The sequence below is a fragment of the Gadus chalcogrammus genome, chromosome 21 (genome assembly GCF_026213295.1).
Source record: "Gadus chalcogrammus isolate NIFS_2021 chromosome 21, NIFS_Gcha_1.0, whole genome shotgun sequence".
NCBI classification, from domain to species: domain Eukaryota; kingdom Metazoa; phylum Chordata; class Actinopteri; order Gadiformes; family Gadidae; genus Gadus; species Gadus chalcogrammus.
Window position 1 is genome coordinate 14,445,917 of NC_079432.1, and position 17,968 is coordinate 14,463,884.

Here is a 17,968-nt window from a genome sequence, read left to right on the forward strand (position 1 = left end):
GAGAGAGAGAGAGAGAGAGAGAGAGAGAGAGAGAGAGAGAGAGAGAGAGAGAGAGAGAGAGAGAGAGAGAGAGAGAGAGAGAGCAGGATGAATCCTAACAATATATTGGTATCTAAGGCAGGGGGGGTTGCACAGTCGGTAAGCAATGATGACCTTTGCAATCCCTCTCTACTCCCCTTAGTCTACATCACGTCTGGATGTTCAGCAATATTTATAAAACATTTACTTGTTTGCTGCACATATGCTGTGATGCTATTTTATGGATATCAACATTAGCGCTATATAAATATAATGAATTATTAATTATTATAGGTTTAGATTGTTTTGATGGGCAGCGTCGGTAGGTCAGAACATAAGATCCACTGTCAAAGACATCTTTGTATATATTTCACCCACGATGCCGCGCTGTTCTCCAGATCGATCCCCCACCTAAAGCCCCCTGCCCATCTTGAATGAACAGCTTGACTTCCAACTCCATCCTTGATCTAATAATAAAAGTTAATCATGTTTGACATTTCACACATCAAAATAAGTATTATATTTGCAGCCCATTTAATCCATTCTTTTGAGGTTCTAACCAAACGCATGTGCACTCCCAAAGAGAGGAGGAAAATAACCTCAGTTCAAGAAATCTCATCACTAACACAGCAAAGGGACTGTGTGTTGTCCCTAACTCTCATATGCATGTTCACAAAAGCTTTAGGTGTACAATGTGGCGGCATACAATTAGTCACACTGTAACACATCCACCCTAAGAGTGTTGTAATAATAATGACTCATCATGATCCTTACATTTTATGTGCGATCCTCCCAGTGTGTGAGAAAGACGTGCTCGCGGTGAGCTCCACCTCCGCTGAGGAGCACCGCCAGCCCTTCAAGGACAAGATGGAGGCCTTCCTCCTCACGGGTGAGCACAGGCAGTTAACATAACGGAGCGTATCACATGTCAAAGAACTACACTTTCAACATGCACATCATGCACGGATTAGATGAGTGGAAAAGCCAATGTATTGATTCCACACAGCAGACTATCTTTGTCACTGATGGTTACAGAGAATGCACAAGGATTGTGGAGAATTGTGTTTGGCGTCTGTTCAGTAGACATAGAAGCAGTCATTGGTCGGATATCTTCTTCTCTGGAGTCAAATATTTCAAAAAAAAAATTCTAACGGCACACATGGTTAATTATTCTTCAGACTTAAATAATGAATACTACTCAATCAGTAACGACAGCCTTTGCTGGGTAGCAAGGATGGCTAGATTCCAGGGGGCCTTTTAAATCTTCCCCCAACCCCCCCCCCCCCCCCCCTCTCTCTCTCTCTCTCTCTCTCTCTCTCTCTCTCTCTCTCTCTCTCTCTCTCTCTCTCTCTCTCTCTCTCTCTCTCTCTCTCTCTCTCTCTCCACCTCTCGTAACAATTCCTTACTTTTCGATGGTGTCAAATGAGGACAGCCTACGTCCTGTTGCCCTGGTGAATATCTACAAAGTCTCCGTACATTGCATCGCTGGAAATATCTCTGTCTGAGAAGGAAGATAGCTAGGTGGGGGGGGGCACCGAAGGGTAGGTCAGGGTGAAGGCTAGACATGCAGATAGGGATCACAAAGATGTTTGGCGATCCCTGAAAGATCCCCAGCCTAAGACATCAATTCATGCGAGCATGTCCTAAAAAAGAAGTTGGGCAAGGCAAGAGCAATGTATGTGAAGTCGTCATGATTTCAGAGGGCACTTTAGTCCACTGAACATTGGGAACTTTTCTTGTTATTAATGGAATACGGGCCGTTTAGATTTTTTTTGTCAATTTATCAATGGCATGTAAAATACATATCTCATAATAGTTGACCCTGATTTCCTTTTATATGCATAGTCAATCTGTTTAAATAAGCATGCTGACCGTGACGGATCCATTTCACGATTGTCTGTTTTACTCTTTCAGCCCGGAAAAGCCATGAAGAGGCATCAGACCTCTTGATCACTTCTCAAAAACGGTGTGTGTGTGTGTGTGTGTGTGTGTGTGTGTGTGTGTGTGTGTGTGTGTGTGTGTGTGTGTGTGTGGGTGTGGGTGTGGGTGTGTGGGTGTGTTTGGTGTGTGTGTGTGTACAATAATTCTAAGCTTCAGCTTCTACCGACTAATGTGCTGTCACTAATTGGTACTTATTTAAACAGTAACTAAGGAGGCAAGGGACTCTTTTTTTTAAACATTTTTTCATCATTTGGTGAGCCATTATTTGGTGAGCGTTGAACCTAGTCGACACCAAACGTCTTTCTAATCTATGCTACCCTTGTAGCAAAGCCAGCTCATAATAGACAGAGAAACAGGTTTTCACAAGAGAGAGACACCCCTAAACCTTTAATGAAAAATGACAGCACCATCTCTAAAGTAACTTGCTCGATATAATAATGATGTAAATAATAACGTAATGATATTCTCTTTTTGTCTGTGATGAATGGGGTTTGGTTGGGTGCGTGGCAGCTTTGAGGCGGTGGTGCAGTACTTTGGTGTGAGGCCCAGGGCAGGAGAGAGCGAGGTGTCCACCGCCCACTTCTTCCTGCTCTGGTTTGAGTTCTGTGCTGACTTCAAGACCAGGTGGAAAAAGGAGAGCAAGAACGTCTCCAAGGAAAGGTCTGTGTGTTTTTCTGTGTGTGCGTGTGTGTGTGTACATGCGTGCATGTGTGTGCGTGTGTGTGTGTGTGTGTGTGTGTGTGTGTGTGTGTGTGTGTGTGTGTGTGTGTGTGCGTGTGTGTGCGCGCCGACGTGCGTCTGGTGTGTTGTGTGTATTGCATCAAGGCATGACATCTTCTACTTTTGTAGTATAATGCATGAACACATGCATAATTAATCAATCAGTTCACCAGGAATAAATGGATGAATGATTTCATTAGCAGTTCTGTTCAAGATCTCTAGATCACACATTTTCATCACTGTTATTGCTGTGATTAGAAAGAACAGCTGTGTCATTAATCAATGATTGGCAATGGGAGGCTAAGGTTGAATAAATAATATGAGATTGCCATCATGTATTTGTGTTACCCAGCAGGTTTGATCCAAAATGGTTGAAAAATACACCCATATTACATATTATTATTATAACAGTACATCCTATTTATTTACATATTTCACTGCCGATGTGGAAATTGACAACGGATTTTCTGTTGTCGTTTTTGTTGTTGTTGTGGTCGCTCGCAGACTAATAGAGGCTCAACAGTCGGTAAGGAGGATCACAGAAGACAAAAAGGTTGAGATCAGACAGGTCAACCCCAATAGCCTGGTAAGAGACACCTGGACATCCATCCCATACAATGTCAGAGCTCAGAACAGACACATGGTGTTTAGTTCAGATAGCCCCATATTTAAATACTAACATTCAAATGTGCTCGCTACATCTTGTATGCACATTGTATTGTATTGATTCTTGAAAGTTGATTATTTGATTGGTCGTACCTCAAATTAAAATTTATGAAATGATATGATTATTTGGAGATGGATCAACTGTGTATGATTCCCCCTCCAACAGAAAGACCGGCTACGACAGAGAGATAGAAAGGCTTCCCACTGAGGAACAGGAGAGAAAGGAGGGAGGATGGAAGACAATGACTATGGAAAGACAAAAGGTTCACATTCACTAGTATGATGTGGATTTCGACCAGTACTGGCATTTAATGTTGATATATATTTTGTTATCTTTTTTTTATGCTGTAAAATACGCCAGTAGCCAATTGCATCTAAAACATATACCAAACGTAATAGTCTTAAATGTTATCCAGAAAGTGTCTCAATGTCTAATTACTACAATCCATTAAGACCAATGCATTAAAACGAGGAGCCTAGTCTATATTATAGGCCTAATTAGCAAAATAAAGTCTCAACACTAAGTGGATTTAAGTTATTTTTCTATAAATGTGCAAGGTTGTGTGCTTTTGTCTCATCTAAATGTACATTTAAGGGTCAAAGAAAACATGGTTCAAATGTGGCCAGGTTCAAAAGTTTATTCACAACCATTCACAAAATCATTGTTCCCCACCTATACACATATTTACAGTTTCCTAGAACCACACGGTTAACAGTGCAAAGTGTACAATGAAAAATATGAATGCCCTCTGCATTTGTTCCACACAGTGGAAACAATACGAATGCCATTTAATAAAACCTATTCTAGCATAGGTCCTATAGGCGGGAGATGGTTTATGCTTTTAACGAGTCAAATAAGCGTCAGCTATAAAGGTGAGTTGATATGCCAGTTCAGAAAGGCCCACGACTCATGAGTGACAGATCCAATAGGGAAAGGGTGGAACATGTCCCGCAGATGCTCTCACTTTGTCTTACAAGGCCTGCTGCACTATCTACAACATTGGCCTATAACTGAAATGATGGGTAAGTGCTGAATTAATTAAGTTACATTGTGAAAAAATATTCTGGGGGAGAACCCTCAGACACCTGTTATAGGCAGCCCTTGCGCAGGCATATAGTCATATAAGGTCCCACTATTCAGGTTCGCATCGTCCGTCACGAGTGCTGTTCTCCACCTCTGTATCATTGACCTCTGCACCGTTACATCCACCTCCGTCCCCGAAGAGAAACCTAGTCCAGGTCGATGGTCGTGCAGCGGCACTGCTTTACGCGCTGCACCCGTTTCTTCCTCGTGCTCGGCGTCTGGCCCGGGCACACCAGTGTGTAGGTGACGGTGGTGTAGGTTTTGGGTTTGCAGGTTGCGCACGACTGAAAAGCGCTGTCCTCATGGTAGACGTGCCGCGGGATGTAGAAGGAGTTGCACTGGCCGTAGCAGAAGCGGTTGATGATGGTGCGACTCAGGCAGCCCTCCTCGTGGATCGTTTGCTTCAGCGGCTGCGTTTTGCACCAATCCATCTTCAGGTACCGACGCTCCGTGACGTGCAAGGCCTCTTGACTGGACTCCAGGACGTCTTCGGTGGCGGTCGCTGGAGCCTTGGCACGGGCGATAAATCCAGCAATGGGTGTTTGGTGCGACCTCTCGGATTCGTTCGGGTTGTATTTGTAGGCATGCGGAAAACTACTAGGGAAGGTCCCGGCGTCTGTACTTCTCATTCCGATAAGAATTCCCAAAGCAAGGGCTGATGTGACCACCGAAGTCCTCATGATGACAGCTATAGCAATGAAAAGAAATAAGCAGAACGTAAGGGACAGTTTTACGCGTGGCTTTTACGCGCGTATTACGCGCCGTGCGCAAGATCAAATATGCAATTAAAAATGGATTGAACTTACCCGTCTTTTATCCAAACAAGTAGCAACACACGAGTTTGCTTATGAACTGCGTGGGTAGGTTCGATATTTAAAGTGAAAGACGTCCGACGTCAAACGAGGATTTCTGAATGACATACAAAAGCCTCGCTCCCACTGCATTTTTATAATGGGACCCGTTGGAACACACCCCCAAATCGCGCTCCATCCTTGGTTGCTGAGACACTTTGTAAGAAAGACACACTCCCAACAGTTGAAATGCAAGTAGCCGATTTTATTTGAAGAGCATATTAACCAAACACAAAGCAATATGGCAAGGTGCAGTTACCAGACCGGGCAGTTTAAAGTAGCATAACATTAATTGGTTAGGGCAACCATGGTTGTTAAGAAGGTCCAAACCATTCATCAAGCTAGAAGCGTTTCCCCCCTAGAAACTAATTTATGGGTTCACTACAGAAGGGATTAGTAACCAATAATCCAATTTGCCATATGCCATTTGCTATAAGTTCCAAGTACCAAACAAACAGATACCATGACTATACAAACAATGACATGTTGAATTACCCTGATCTTCGTAAACAAATAATTCTATAGTTTTCTTCGTCCGCATTCTTTCCCTGCAGTTCACACTGTTTTACTTATGAACCCCTGGACATTTGTACCCGCTAGTCGGCCGTTTGGGGGGCTGCGGTGGTTTTGCTGCTGACAGAAGTGGTCGGGGCCTCCCCCCTCTCTTCGTCAGAGAAGTGGGGTGCCGATTTCTTGGCGACCACATTAGTCAGCCTCTGGCCCATCCAGTAGGGGTTAACACTCTGGAACATATTAGGACACATCAGGGGATTATTGGACGGATTGATTCCACATGCACGGATGTGTGTGCACACACACGCATGCACACACACAGACACGACACACACACACAGGAGGTCATTAGAACACACACAAAAAACGTTCCTTTAAAAGCAAGGCTTGGTTTATCAATCATGTTATAAGACAAGAGTAGGAATAGACTAAAAATTAACCTAATAGGGCAATTCAATTATTATTTTGTACCTGAAGAGACCTGTATCTTTTCACAAATGTAAACTTTTTTAACATTGGTATTACATTGTATTGGATGAATAACCGTATGATAGAAACCTCTTTTGTAGCTGCTACTTCAAAATAACCTTGGATCAAAGTGTCTGTTAAAGGATAGTATATAAATGTAAAGTTTAGTAAACAATTTTCCTCCCTGAGTAAAGGAGTTTACATTGCTGCGATTCATCATAAGATAACCCCTCTTGCTAAGGAATGAGATCATGTTTTTTTTATATAATGGACGTACCCTCTTTCTTTTTTTCGGCCCGCCTTTCAGTTTTTGGTACAAAAGCTCCTTGTTCTGAAGAGAAAGAAAAAAACAAAAATGAGACAGAAATTCACGTTCCATTTTATTTGTTCAGCATCTTCCTTTTGTCTCAGAACTACAAGTCAACAAAGTGGATTGGATGTCCTGAACAGGCTGATCTCCGCCAGGACACACACACACACACACACACACACACACACACACACACACACACACACACACACACACACACACACACACACACACACACACACACACACACACACACACACACACACACACACACACACACCTGTTAATAGTGCACAGCAACCGTTTGGATAAAACCGATAAGAAATTGCATTAAATGTCAATAAACTGTGTTACGATTCTCGAATGAAGAAATAAAACCACCAAGATCCCGGATGTCAAAATGATCAGGGAACCATTTTACATAAAACAAAAACATTCACTGCATTCCTTGAATTGCTAAGAAATGTAGATGTCTATTGATATTTCCATGTCTCTCATCTCGTTTACAGTCTCGACTGCCCCGCGTGCAGCGTGTGTGTCCCTCTGAACTCACCCATTTGGCCAGGGCAGGGTAGTCGTGCTCGGGGTCAAACAGGTGCTGGTGCTTCTGGAACTCTCTGCTGAACTCTGCAGTGTCAAGGGCCTTCTCCAAGCACCCGTCTGACGCTAACGCACACACACACAATGTATACCCATATGGTTCGTAGTCCAAAACATCAATGAAGAACGGAGAAAACATTTGACCATTTTTGATAATTTATACATGTTTATTGTTACTTTTAGAGCTATTAAACTGTAAAAATTACAGCAAAGTGTAACAATGTATTTTGAACATAGAAATGTTTATAAGGCGGATACCTGAACAATCTTGTAAACAGGGTGATATAAAATAAAAAAAAGGCCAGGGATGAATTGGATATATTCAGAATGAAAACTAATTGTGGTTGAATTAAGCTATCTGGGTCGTACCGGTCTTCCCAATGGGACATGGGTTCGGGGGGTCGGGGTAGCCGTGGTCCTCGCTGAAATCCTTGGGAACATTGTCTCCCGTCAGCTCCGCCACAATGTTCGGGATGTTCCCATAGGGGCCGAGGTGCTGCAGGCCCTCATGCGCGCCCCCTGGTGGCCCAAAAGAGGTAGAAAACCATAAACCACTTTCAAGTGAATGTTGTCGATAAATTCAAAGATATAAGATATCATTTGAAAAACAAACACAAAAATAGCAGCCGCTCTTTAACAGGCTTGGGTAATGTGCAATAAAACATGAGGTAGGACCTATACCTTGTATACTCTGTGGTCCAACAATATTGGTTGCTTGGTGAGCGGGATACTCCACCCTGGGGCGAGCGATCCCAAGCTGCTCCATCACGCCGTGGAGGAGGCGCTGGATCTCGGCCTCAGACACCTGGGTGGCCATGCGGGGGCTCCGACCTGACGCCATGTCCACCAATGCGTACGCCAGGATGCCGATCAAGGATAACCGGACCGCCGAACCCATTCTGTCTCTACGGCATCACATGAGAGGAAACGATACGCATGGGTTCACAGGATGAGATAATTTTCCTTATGTAACCCAAAACATAACCGAGACTGACGCATACAGGCTGCGAAAGTGTCTTGTGGACGTCTGGTACATTGACAATATAAAGAAAACGTGCGTTTTGTTTAATCTAACTAACAGTAATCCAATTGCATCGTGGGCCTATGTCGTCTGTACGTCTTAAGTAAACAAGCCCATTATGGCGCATTAGAGATAAACCGCTCATTAAGAGGCGTAATGTACCACACGGCGTGCATCAGCCCGCACAACATTACGCTCATAGTATCAGAAATAGCCCACTCGTCAGTAGAGTACAATAAGGGTATTAACAAAAATGTGTTCTGAGCCTAAAAGCCTTACCTGAGCTGAGCGTCCCCTGGTCTACAGTGAGGATGCTGATCCGCCGCGCTTCACGGCTCGTCGATGCAGTTGCTAAGACACGAAGCATCCATGATGCTCATTGGCTGCTCCCTAATGTCAACATCAGGCCAGATGTAGCTCTCTGGTTTCAGCAGGTGGTGACTAGCGACTTTTTTAAAGCACAATGGGCCGGTGAATACAAAGAATTGAAAAAATAACACAATTCATCCAACCAGGATGATTATTAGTTTAAAATATTTTATTTAAAATGTAGATTTTAGATCAGAAAACCTGTTTAACGAAAAAGGTTCCCTCAGACATTAACATTTAAAAGCATGACCGTTTAAAATAATAAATAACTTTGAATGTATAAATACAAAATTGCAACATAAATACATCTGGTCGTTATGACAAACCTCGTTACAACAGTTGGACTATTGAAGTTAACACAATCGACATTACAGTTACGTAGAGCGTCTTCTCCAAGCTGTTTGCCATCTTAATTTTCCCACACTGGTCAGTATGGGAGAGTTGCTTGAATTTGGACCTCCGGGCAATTTGGAGAAGCGGCAGAGTCTGCACACCAACGGGTACATGGTTAATGCAGACATAATATCTGTTAATGATTGCACACACACACACACACACACACACACACACACACACACACACACACACACACACACACACACACACACACACACACACACACACACACACACACACACACACACACACACACACACACACACACCTTCTGAGTCTCTCTTGTGGGGTCCGGCATGCATCCTTGCTGACATCAGCGGTGGTGGTAATGTGACCTACAGACCGTTCCACAGAACACGCACATGGCATCGCCTCGATAAGAACACATCCAGACTAGTTCTGACATGCTTTGCTGATGTTAAGCCCAAAAATGTATAATGTTTTCAATGTTTGCATCCATAAAAGCCCTTTATGTAAGGTGATCACGAATAAAGACGGGCCGAATCAAGGCCGTCTCTGGCCGTTTCGGTGCCCTAGGCGACTAGACATAATACAATAATGTAATATATATATTTTTTAAAACCTTAATTTTTGGTGCCCCCTCAGGTACTTGACACACACTGTGAACTCTGCGTATAGGGAGCGGCGGGCCTGGGCCGAATACACTAATGATCTTGTGCTTTGATCCGTTACAATAAAAACTGATTCCTTCCCTCCTGTGAGTTTGTGTGCTCTGTCAAAAATTAAAACGTCCAGCGTGCTTCAGGCTTTACTCTTTTACTCTTCTCCTGTTTTACAACCAGGTGTCAGTGTAAGCAAAATCTGCTTTGCCCGGTGACAAAGTGACATTACCAGTGGGAGAACCCACACAGGGGAACACCGGGTCGATCAGTCAACTAGCTTTGGCTTTAACCACTTTGCGGTCCATTTCCATTTACCCTCCTGTACGTTCTGCTGCGTCTGGGATCATCAGAGCACTGATCTTACCGGGGAGCGGTGTGTAGGCCCTGAAGAGCAGCACATTGGGAAAGGACTCCCCGCCTAGACTCCTCCTGAGCTGGGTGGAGGGCCTGGGGTGCTCGGTGGGGTCCACACCATCCCAGACCAGCGTCTTGGTGGACAGCGGCGCTTCTTGTATTAAACAAAAGTATAATATATGAAGAAGGACTGAAAGGAGTGTGAATCTAACCCTCATGAGGTTCTCATTTGGAGAGAGCCAAAGCGAGAGAAACTTAAATGTATGCAGCTTCTATGTCCTTCATAGAAGACCGCAAGCTAGCGCTTTCTTCTAACCTCGCAAGCTGTATCTTTTTTTGTGTTTCTTCCTGGAGGGGCCGTCCCGTGTGCGACGGGAGACAACCAAGAAAGACCTGCTGTCCATCACCGCCTTTGGAATCAGACCTGGGGGACGGGAGAGACCCCAATGATAATCCTTGCATGGTTTTCAAGGGGACCACATTCAAAGTCAAGGTTCAGTCCATAAGAACAAGAGGAAGGATCCCACCAAACATCCGAGGGCTGTCGATGAAGGCACGCAGAACCTCGATGCTGAGCTCCAGCTCTCGCTCCGACAGTTTGGAGGCGTCGGACGGGAACAGGAGACAGGGGGTGAACACCATGGCCAGGTTACTGCTGGTCATCAGGTTCTCTGCAGACCTGACCAGGGAACACGTCGGGTGGAAGGTTATAGTCTCTGGTATTGTTTACCAAATCGAGTCTTTAAAGCGGTAATCTCAACCTACTACGTTTTGATTCAATTGAGAATTGATTCAGTCTCATAGCTCTCATGTTTTAGTGTCACCACTAGCTATTGCTATGAGGACCTAACCTCAGGAACATGAAATATCATACTGAATATACAATAATGCAGATATAACCAGGAGATACAACAAAGATAAAACCTGAATTTTGAAGCTACAGAGGGTATGACCTCAGCACCCAAACACCCACACGACAGCAGTATCTTCACATCCCCACCTCTGGGAGACCTGGTGGAGGAAGGTGAACAGGAAGTGCAGCAGGGAGGCGTTGCGGGCAGGCAGCAGGCAGGACAGTAGCTGCAGGGCGGAGGTCCTCTCTGGCGGGCTGGGCAGGGCCTGGGCCCGCAGCAGAGCCTTCTGCAGCTCAAAGGGAAACAGCGGCTGGGGGAGCTCCCTGCAGAAGGCCTTCACCAGCCCGGCCACGTCGTACGGGAGAGCCGTGGACAAGCAGCCCTCGCCGCGGTTTAACTTCGCCTGTGGGGTGCAGTTGAACTCGCTTTAAATAATTTTTTATTTATTTTTTATCTTTAGAAGCCGGATGCAACTCACTTATGAAGCGCCCTCCAGTTGTTGTTTTAGATTTCAGTTTTGATAGTCTGCCAGACTGCTTTTGAATCAGTAGCCATTAGATTCCCTCATACATCAAATATTTAAAAAGTCCTATCCTTACCTTTAACGCCTTAATCCTGGTAAGCGAACCTGGTTTCCGGAACAGTCCTACGGTTCCAGCGCGCTCCCGCAGGATCGAGCACGCTTCTACCAAGAAGCTGACAGGCACAAGAGTTGTTCATCCTACTTCGGGGTAATAATCTCTGGTCGCCCTAGACAACACCAGACACTACTCACCAGGGTACCAGACCGAACTCAGGGATGCAGTGCCTCGGGACGTTATCCAGAGAAACTCCAAAAAGCCTACTCCCGAGCACCAGCGACCTCTCCTTCTTTTCCAGACTCCCCTTTACATTTATCCCATGAAGTACTTGGAGATGGAATCGTATTACCTTTCCGTCTGTTATAGGCGGCATGGCGACTTAAATGAATACAAAGCTGAATAAACTTTAAGGACACCACAGTGGTGGTTGTGTGCCAAAAGTACTAAGGCGAGTCGCATCGGCCTCATTTAGCTCATCAATGGCACATCTGGCACCTGCTAAAAGGTAAACAGGAAGTAAGGAGGAAAAAATAATGTAATTTCCGTCTTTTTTTTGTAAGCAATATATACTTTGAAACCGAAAAGCAAATTTATTTGATTCGTTTTTCGTGAACCATCTATTTAATTTGATTTATATATATATTACCCTTTTTTTTTTTAACTCCTAACCCTATAGGCCTACAAGGGACACATTTTGAGATGAAGGGAGATCTAGGTATGTTTAGATTGTTATTGCGATTATTTATTTAAAAGTTTTTTAATTCAACTTTATACAAATACAAATAAACCTGAATTAATCACCCCATGATCCTACCAAGACCAGGGTTAATCTAATATCCAATTGATCTAAATTTTCTGGAAAATGAGTTGTCCACAACAACATTAAATCAAGCAATTTTTTTATTAAAACAGCGAGTGTATGTACAGCAAAACGTAAAGGTACACAGTACAAATGCGGACAGAGAAAACAAAAGCGTCGATACGGTTCAGCGGCGGGATCCGGGCGTTTCGATTGGTCGGTGTGGGATCGGTGTAGCGCTTAGAAGCACTTCCTGTGGACGATGGAGGGGCCGGCCTCGTCGTACTCCTGCTTGCTGATCCACATCTGCTGGAAGGTGGACAGGGAGGCCAGGATGGAGCCTCCGATCCAGACGGAGTACTTCCTCTCGGGGGGAGCGATGATCTAGAACAGGAAGGTGGTTGTTAGAGAACGACATTGTCATTGAGCACTCAATCATAGCGACCAGATATCTACATGTGTTTATACGATACGATACACATGCATTGGGGCTCCTTGACCACACTCACACCCTGAAATGTCCCACAGTGTCCCAAAGGTAACCAAGCCACCCAAAGCCTCCTGTATTCCTACTGGCTGTGCTGCTGTGTCTTGTGTGTGTACACAGATGCAGGGTATTGTACTGCGTCAGTGGTAGTCGGAGCTCACCTTGATCTTCATGGTGGACGGGGCCAGCGCGGTGATCTCCTTCTGCATGCGGTCAGCGATACCGGGGTACATGGTGGTGCCACCGGACAGCACGTTGTTGGCGTACAGGTCCTTGCGGATGTCGATGTCGCACTTCATGATGCTGTTGTAGGCCGTCTCATGGATACCGGCGGACTCCATGCCTGGGATGGAGATAGAGAAATGTGGTCTTGAGCTATTGGCCTTTTATTTTTGTAATGATGTGTAGGTCCCTGTACATTTTGATACTATACTCAACGAGTAATTTAAGGTGAGGGTACCCTCCTAAAGGTGGTAAGTGTGTTATATATGTGATTGCATTAGCCTATTAAAGGTAGGTTTAGGGTTAGGTGACATCGCCAGCCTAATACCCGAATGCCAGAGCCAATAAAACATAGCAGATTATTCTGGTTCCCAGGCTATGTTAAAGGCTTATCAAAATACTGACAAAAAGTGGGCGAAATGTCCCAAATTCGCCACTAGATGGCAACGGCCTCCTACATATTCTAATATCAGATAAGATGCCACTTTATTAAATCCTTTGAGGGGACTTCACATTGTTTCTACTACACATGATGATGCAAGAGTGAGCCAATGTAGCCAATGTGACACGCACCAATGAAGGAAGGCTGGAAGAGGGTCTCGGGGCAGCGGAAACGCTCGTTGCCAATGGTGATGACCTGTCCGTCGGGCAGCTCGTAGCTCTTCTCCAGGGACGAGGAGGAGGCGGCCGTGGCCATCTCATTCTCGAAGTCCAGCGCTACGTAGCACAGCTTCTCCTTGATGTCACGCACGATCTCACGCTCAGCTAAGCACAGGGAGGGAGGAGACACGTTGAGACGAGAAGGTCCGATTTCACGACCCGTTAAAAAGTGCAGTCTCTGTTTGAAACCAATGTTGGATCATGTATGTCTGCCTTTTACTATTAATCTCAAATAAACACTTACTAGTCAATTAGTGGCACAATATGTTCGACAGAAATCATTAAACAAAAATAAAATGTGTGCCTCTTTGCCTGTGTAAGTATACACTTGAATAACTTGTTATCCTTCGAAATTAATCCCATTAACAATAGTGCTATTTAAAAGATTAGGCCTATGAGTAGGAGTATAATATGGCAGCACTGGTTCATTGCCGTTTTCGGGTAATCCCAACAAAGCCCAGATGGTGAAGCGTACCGGTGGTCACGAAGGAGTATCCGCGCTCCGTCAGGATCTTCATCAGGTAGTCAGTGAGGTCACGTCCAGCCAGGTCCAGACGCATGATGGCGTGGGGCAGAGCATAGCCCTCATAGATGGGCACGTTGTGGGTCACACCGTCACCAGAGTCCAGCACAATGCCTGGAGCACCCCAGAAACAAAACAACACTGTTTTATTAAACTGCATACACAGATTTATATAGAATAGGCCTACACAAGAGTATCTTGTTTGCTGTGTAGAAAGAGAGTAGTTAGAGGTTGTCTCTTTTTGGAAATGTGTACAAGATTGAATGAGAGAGAGACAGAGAGACACAGAAACAGAGAGAGAGAGGGAGAGAGAGACAGAGAGAGAGACAGAGAGAGAAAGAAACAGAGAGAGAGAGAGACAGAGTGAGAGAAACAGAGACAGAGAAAGAGACAACAAGAGAGGGACGGACAGAGAGAGAGACACACATACAGAGACATAGAGAGAGACCGAGAGAGAGAGAGAGAGAGAGAGACAGAGAGAGAGAGACAGAGAGACAGAAACAGAGAGAGAGAGAGATACAGAGAGAGAGACAGAGACAACGAGAGAGGGACGGACAGAGAGAGACACACACAGAGACAGAGAGAGAGACACACAGAGACAGAGAGAGAGACACACACAGAGACAGAGAGAGAGACCGAGAGAGACAGAGAGAGAGAGAGAGAGAGACACTCACCGGTGGTACGGCCGGAGGCGTACAGGGACAGCACGGCCTGGATGGCCACGTACATGGCGGGCACGTTGAAGGTCTCGAACATGATCTGGGTCATCTTCTCCCTGTTGGCCTTGGGGTTGAGGGGGGCCTCTGTCAGCAGGGTGGGGTGCTCCTCGGGCGCCACGCGCAGCTCGTTGTAGAAGGTGTGGTGCCAGATCTGCAGACGGGACGGGGGGACGGGAGGTGAGGATGAGAGGCTTCACCCATTCTCTCATTTCACGTTTCTAAATAAGCTAGACGTTATTCAACCCCCTTCAAACCTTGCCTCGGATTGTTGCTGTACCCACATATAAATGCGTGTCCATATACTGTATATATAAATATGTGTCACTATACCATCTGTGATTCAATGTTTTTTTGTCATGGCTACATTGTGGCTCTTCTGTTCCTTGTTTTAGACATTTTCATCTCAATGAATCCACACCCATCTACTCTCATATTCAATTCCCCACCATGACTTATGTTTTTAAGAGGTTTCTTCCCTTGCCCATTCAATGGCTTTGGGATCAGGATCATGGTTGATTCAGATTCATACGTGGATATGTGAATAACTGTGTATTTTTTATGAGACGGTGAGCCCTTAGTCATTGTGTTTTGTATAAGATACATGACTACACTATAGACGTTTACCTTCTCCATGTCGTCCCAGTTGGTGATGATGCCGTGCTCGATGGGGTACTTGAGGGTCAGGATACCCCTCTTGCTCTGGGCCTCGTCTCCCACGTAGGAGTCCTTCTGCCCCATGCCCACCATGACACCCTGGGAAAGAAGCCACAGTACCCTGTGTTAGAGGACGGACGACCAGGCACTACTTGGTGTTCTTCAGCCCCTGGATCTGTGAACTTCAACATCAGCATATTGTTTTCTTTAAGTTGATGGTATTTTAAAGAAAAGATTCATGATAGTTTGAAGTGTTTGGCCAGACGTTCAAGTTCATACAAACATACCCTCAACGTAATGGTCCTAATAGCTCAGAGACAAACAAAAACCCTTCTCTCTTTTCCTAAAGGAAGGTTTCATTCAAACGAATATGAACATCGATACAGAGATCTCTAGAACTACAAACACGGACGGCTTTTTCCCTTCGTAGTTGTCTGTCTTGCGTCGGGGGGGACGGCTCACCTGGTGACGGGGGCGTCCAACGATGGAGGGGAAGACGGCACGCGGGGCGTCATCACCGGCGAACCCCGCCTTCACCAGGCCGGAGCCGTTGTCACACACAAGGGCGGTGGTCTCTTCGTCGTCACACATGTTTGGTTCTGCTTTCTGGGCTGGTAGGTTTACTGTGAACACAGAGCAGAGATTGACTTATAACTTTCTATTTCACGACGTGATGAATTCACCAGGACCTCTCAGATGATCTCGCGATAATATTGTACTTTTTTAATCTAAATCAATTTAAGTTTCTATGTTTTTGTAGTTCTCCTTTTCTATGTTATGGATGCTAAGGGGTACACTTATTACTCAGATAAAGTATTCACAGCGGGTAGACTTTATCTTCCCCCAGTCACTCTGAGAACCATAAAACAATAAGAAGAGACACACAAACACACACACACACACACACACACACACACACACCCACCACACACAAACACACACGTGCACACATACACACACACACTCTCACACAGCGCTATTTTAGGAGTGACAGACCCTTGTCCTGTCATTCCAGTCCACACCCCCCTGACACCTGTCCTTATCAGCCCAGGTCTAAGCTCTGAGTTAGCAGCTGAGACGCCTGCGCGTCTGTTGACAAGTGGCAGAGGGGTGGTGGCGGTGTGTGTGTGTTGGGGGGGGGGGGGGGTCAGCTGTCCTACCTCACAGTAACTCTTTTGTGTTTTAAGAACCCCCCCCCCCCAGCATATGCTGCACCATCCCTCCAGTCGGAGTGTCTCTGGCATCCCAAACCATCAGCATCACTCACTACCACCCCATCCCCCCTACATACACACACACACACACACACACACACACACACACACACACACACACACACACACACACACACACACACACACACACACACACACACACACACACACACACACACACACACACACACACACACACACTAATTTGATTATTCAACTCTATGCAGTTGCTTCATGGAGGATTCTGGGAAACCTGACAAAATGGCAAACACTCAATTCCTTGAATCCTTTTGAGAAATAAAGCCTCATTGCCACATTCTACTCTAGGTCTGTCTCTTTTAATCTCCCCCTCTCTCTGCGGCTCACCCAGTCTGCCCAGAAGAAGTGCTTCAAGCTGGGCCATCGACAAGGAAGACATCCTTTTTATCTATCCATCAAATCCAGAGCCCTCCTCTTTAGAAGTCTCATACAAAGCCAAACACCTTTCCTTGTTTCGCATCTTTTTTCCTGCCTTTTCCTATCATCTTCCCAACTCCCCATCTCTTCATCCTCTAGCTCTCCTTCATGTCAAACAAGTCACCCGGCTTCCTGTGCTGGCAACCTATCAATGAACATCCACCGATAAATAGGAAGTAGCTGAGGAAGTCAATCCAAGCAATTCAAGGAAGTCAATCCAGGGGTCAATCCACACACACACACACACCCACACATACACTCACAGACTTGAGGCCAGTAATATAATCTGTAGCCATCGGTTACTGTTTCCTGTCGTCCTCCCGCAAGTAGATCTCAAATCAGCGAGAAGAGTCGGAGCTCATAAGCAAAGCAGTCTTACACAGACACCCTGAAAGGCCACAGAAAGAGAAGATAAGGAGGAGAGACTCACCAAGTTGTACAGCAAGACTGGAGTTTCAACTGGGACAACGCCACTGGAAGCAGGGAGCTCCTTAAATATGCCCTGAGCTGTCCCATGGGCTGGTGGGAAGGTGGGTGGGTGGGGTGTGAGGGTGTGTGTGTTGGTGGGGTGGGTGTGTTTGTGTGGGTGGGTGGTGGGAGGTGTGGGGGGGGGGGCAGTGGGTGGGCCCAGGAGTTCATGCAAGCCCAAATAAGAGGTGCTCAGTGGAATGGTGAGGTAACCAAAAGAAAGGGTAGAAAGTCCTCCCATGTTAGGGGAGGAATGGGGGGGGGCCTGGATGTTGAGAGCCCCTCCATCTCTGGTGCTGTTGACGGCCGTGTAGAGGATGAGTCAGAAGTACTGGGAGGTAGGGGGGGGGGCATTGATGAAGCAAATGGACACGCAGGTGATCCATGGTTAGAGGTT

At 45.6% G+C, this 17,968-nt stretch overlaps 4 protein-coding genes across 4 annotated transcripts in view; 1 reads left to right on the forward strand and 3 right to left on the reverse strand.

Moving 5' to 3' along the window:
• Positions 1-3,860, forward strand: part of fmn1 (formin 1) — a 16,811-nt gene extending 12,951 nt beyond the window's left edge. Inside the window, exons 14-18 of the mRNA XM_056581953.1 lie at positions 815-907; positions 1,933-1,984; positions 2,470-2,619; positions 3,184-3,265; positions 3,512-3,860. Coding sequence (XP_056437928.1) covers positions 815-907; positions 1,933-1,984; positions 2,470-2,619; positions 3,184-3,265; positions 3,512-3,553 — 419 coding nt within the window. The 3' untranslated portion in view covers positions 3,554-3,860. The remainder of the gene's footprint in view (positions 1-814; positions 908-1,932; positions 1,985-2,469; positions 2,620-3,183; positions 3,266-3,511) is intronic.
• Positions 3,861-3,925: 65 nt separating this feature from the next.
• Positions 3,926-5,341, reverse strand: grem1a (gremlin 1a, DAN family BMP antagonist). The gene is made up of 2 exons (XM_056580696.1): positions 5,236-5,341; positions 3,926-5,117 (listed from the first exon to the last, which is right to left on the reverse strand). The coding sequence occupies exon 2, from the start codon at positions 5,107-5,109 to the stop codon at positions 4,576-4,578; it is 534 nt and encodes a 177-aa protein (XP_056436671.1). The 5' UTR covers positions 5,110-5,117; positions 5,236-5,341; the 3' UTR covers positions 3,926-4,575.
• Positions 5,342-5,455: 114 nt separating this feature from the next.
• On the reverse strand, positions 5,456-12,080 carry LOC130374971 (uncharacterized). Its single transcript, XM_056581954.1, has 13 exons — positions 11,564-12,080; positions 11,388-11,484; positions 10,908-11,191; positions 10,462-10,613; positions 10,251-10,358; positions 9,945-10,088; positions 9,226-9,292; positions 8,940-9,047; positions 7,853-8,076; positions 7,541-7,690; positions 7,125-7,237; positions 6,539-6,592; positions 5,456-6,023 (listed from the first exon to the last, which is right to left on the reverse strand). The coding sequence occupies exons 1-13, from the start codon at positions 11,740-11,742 to the stop codon at positions 5,877-5,879; spliced, it is 1,827 nt and encodes a 608-aa protein (XP_056437929.1). The 5' UTR covers positions 11,743-12,080; the 3' UTR covers positions 5,456-5,876.
• Positions 12,081-12,257: 177 nt separating this feature from the next.
• On the reverse strand, positions 12,258-17,627 carry LOC130374110 (actin, alpha cardiac muscle-like). The gene is made up of 8 exons (XM_056580694.1): positions 17,534-17,627; positions 15,896-16,056; positions 15,404-15,532; positions 14,735-14,930; positions 14,013-14,174; positions 13,451-13,642; positions 12,817-12,998; positions 12,258-12,552 (listed from the first exon to the last, which is right to left on the reverse strand). Exons 2-8 carry the CDS (start codon positions 16,022-16,024, stop codon positions 12,409-12,411), a joined length of 1,134 nt encoding a protein of 377 aa, XP_056436669.1. The 5' UTR covers positions 16,025-16,056; positions 17,534-17,627; the 3' UTR covers positions 12,258-12,408.
• Between the last annotated feature and the right edge of the window lie 341 nt (positions 17,628-17,968).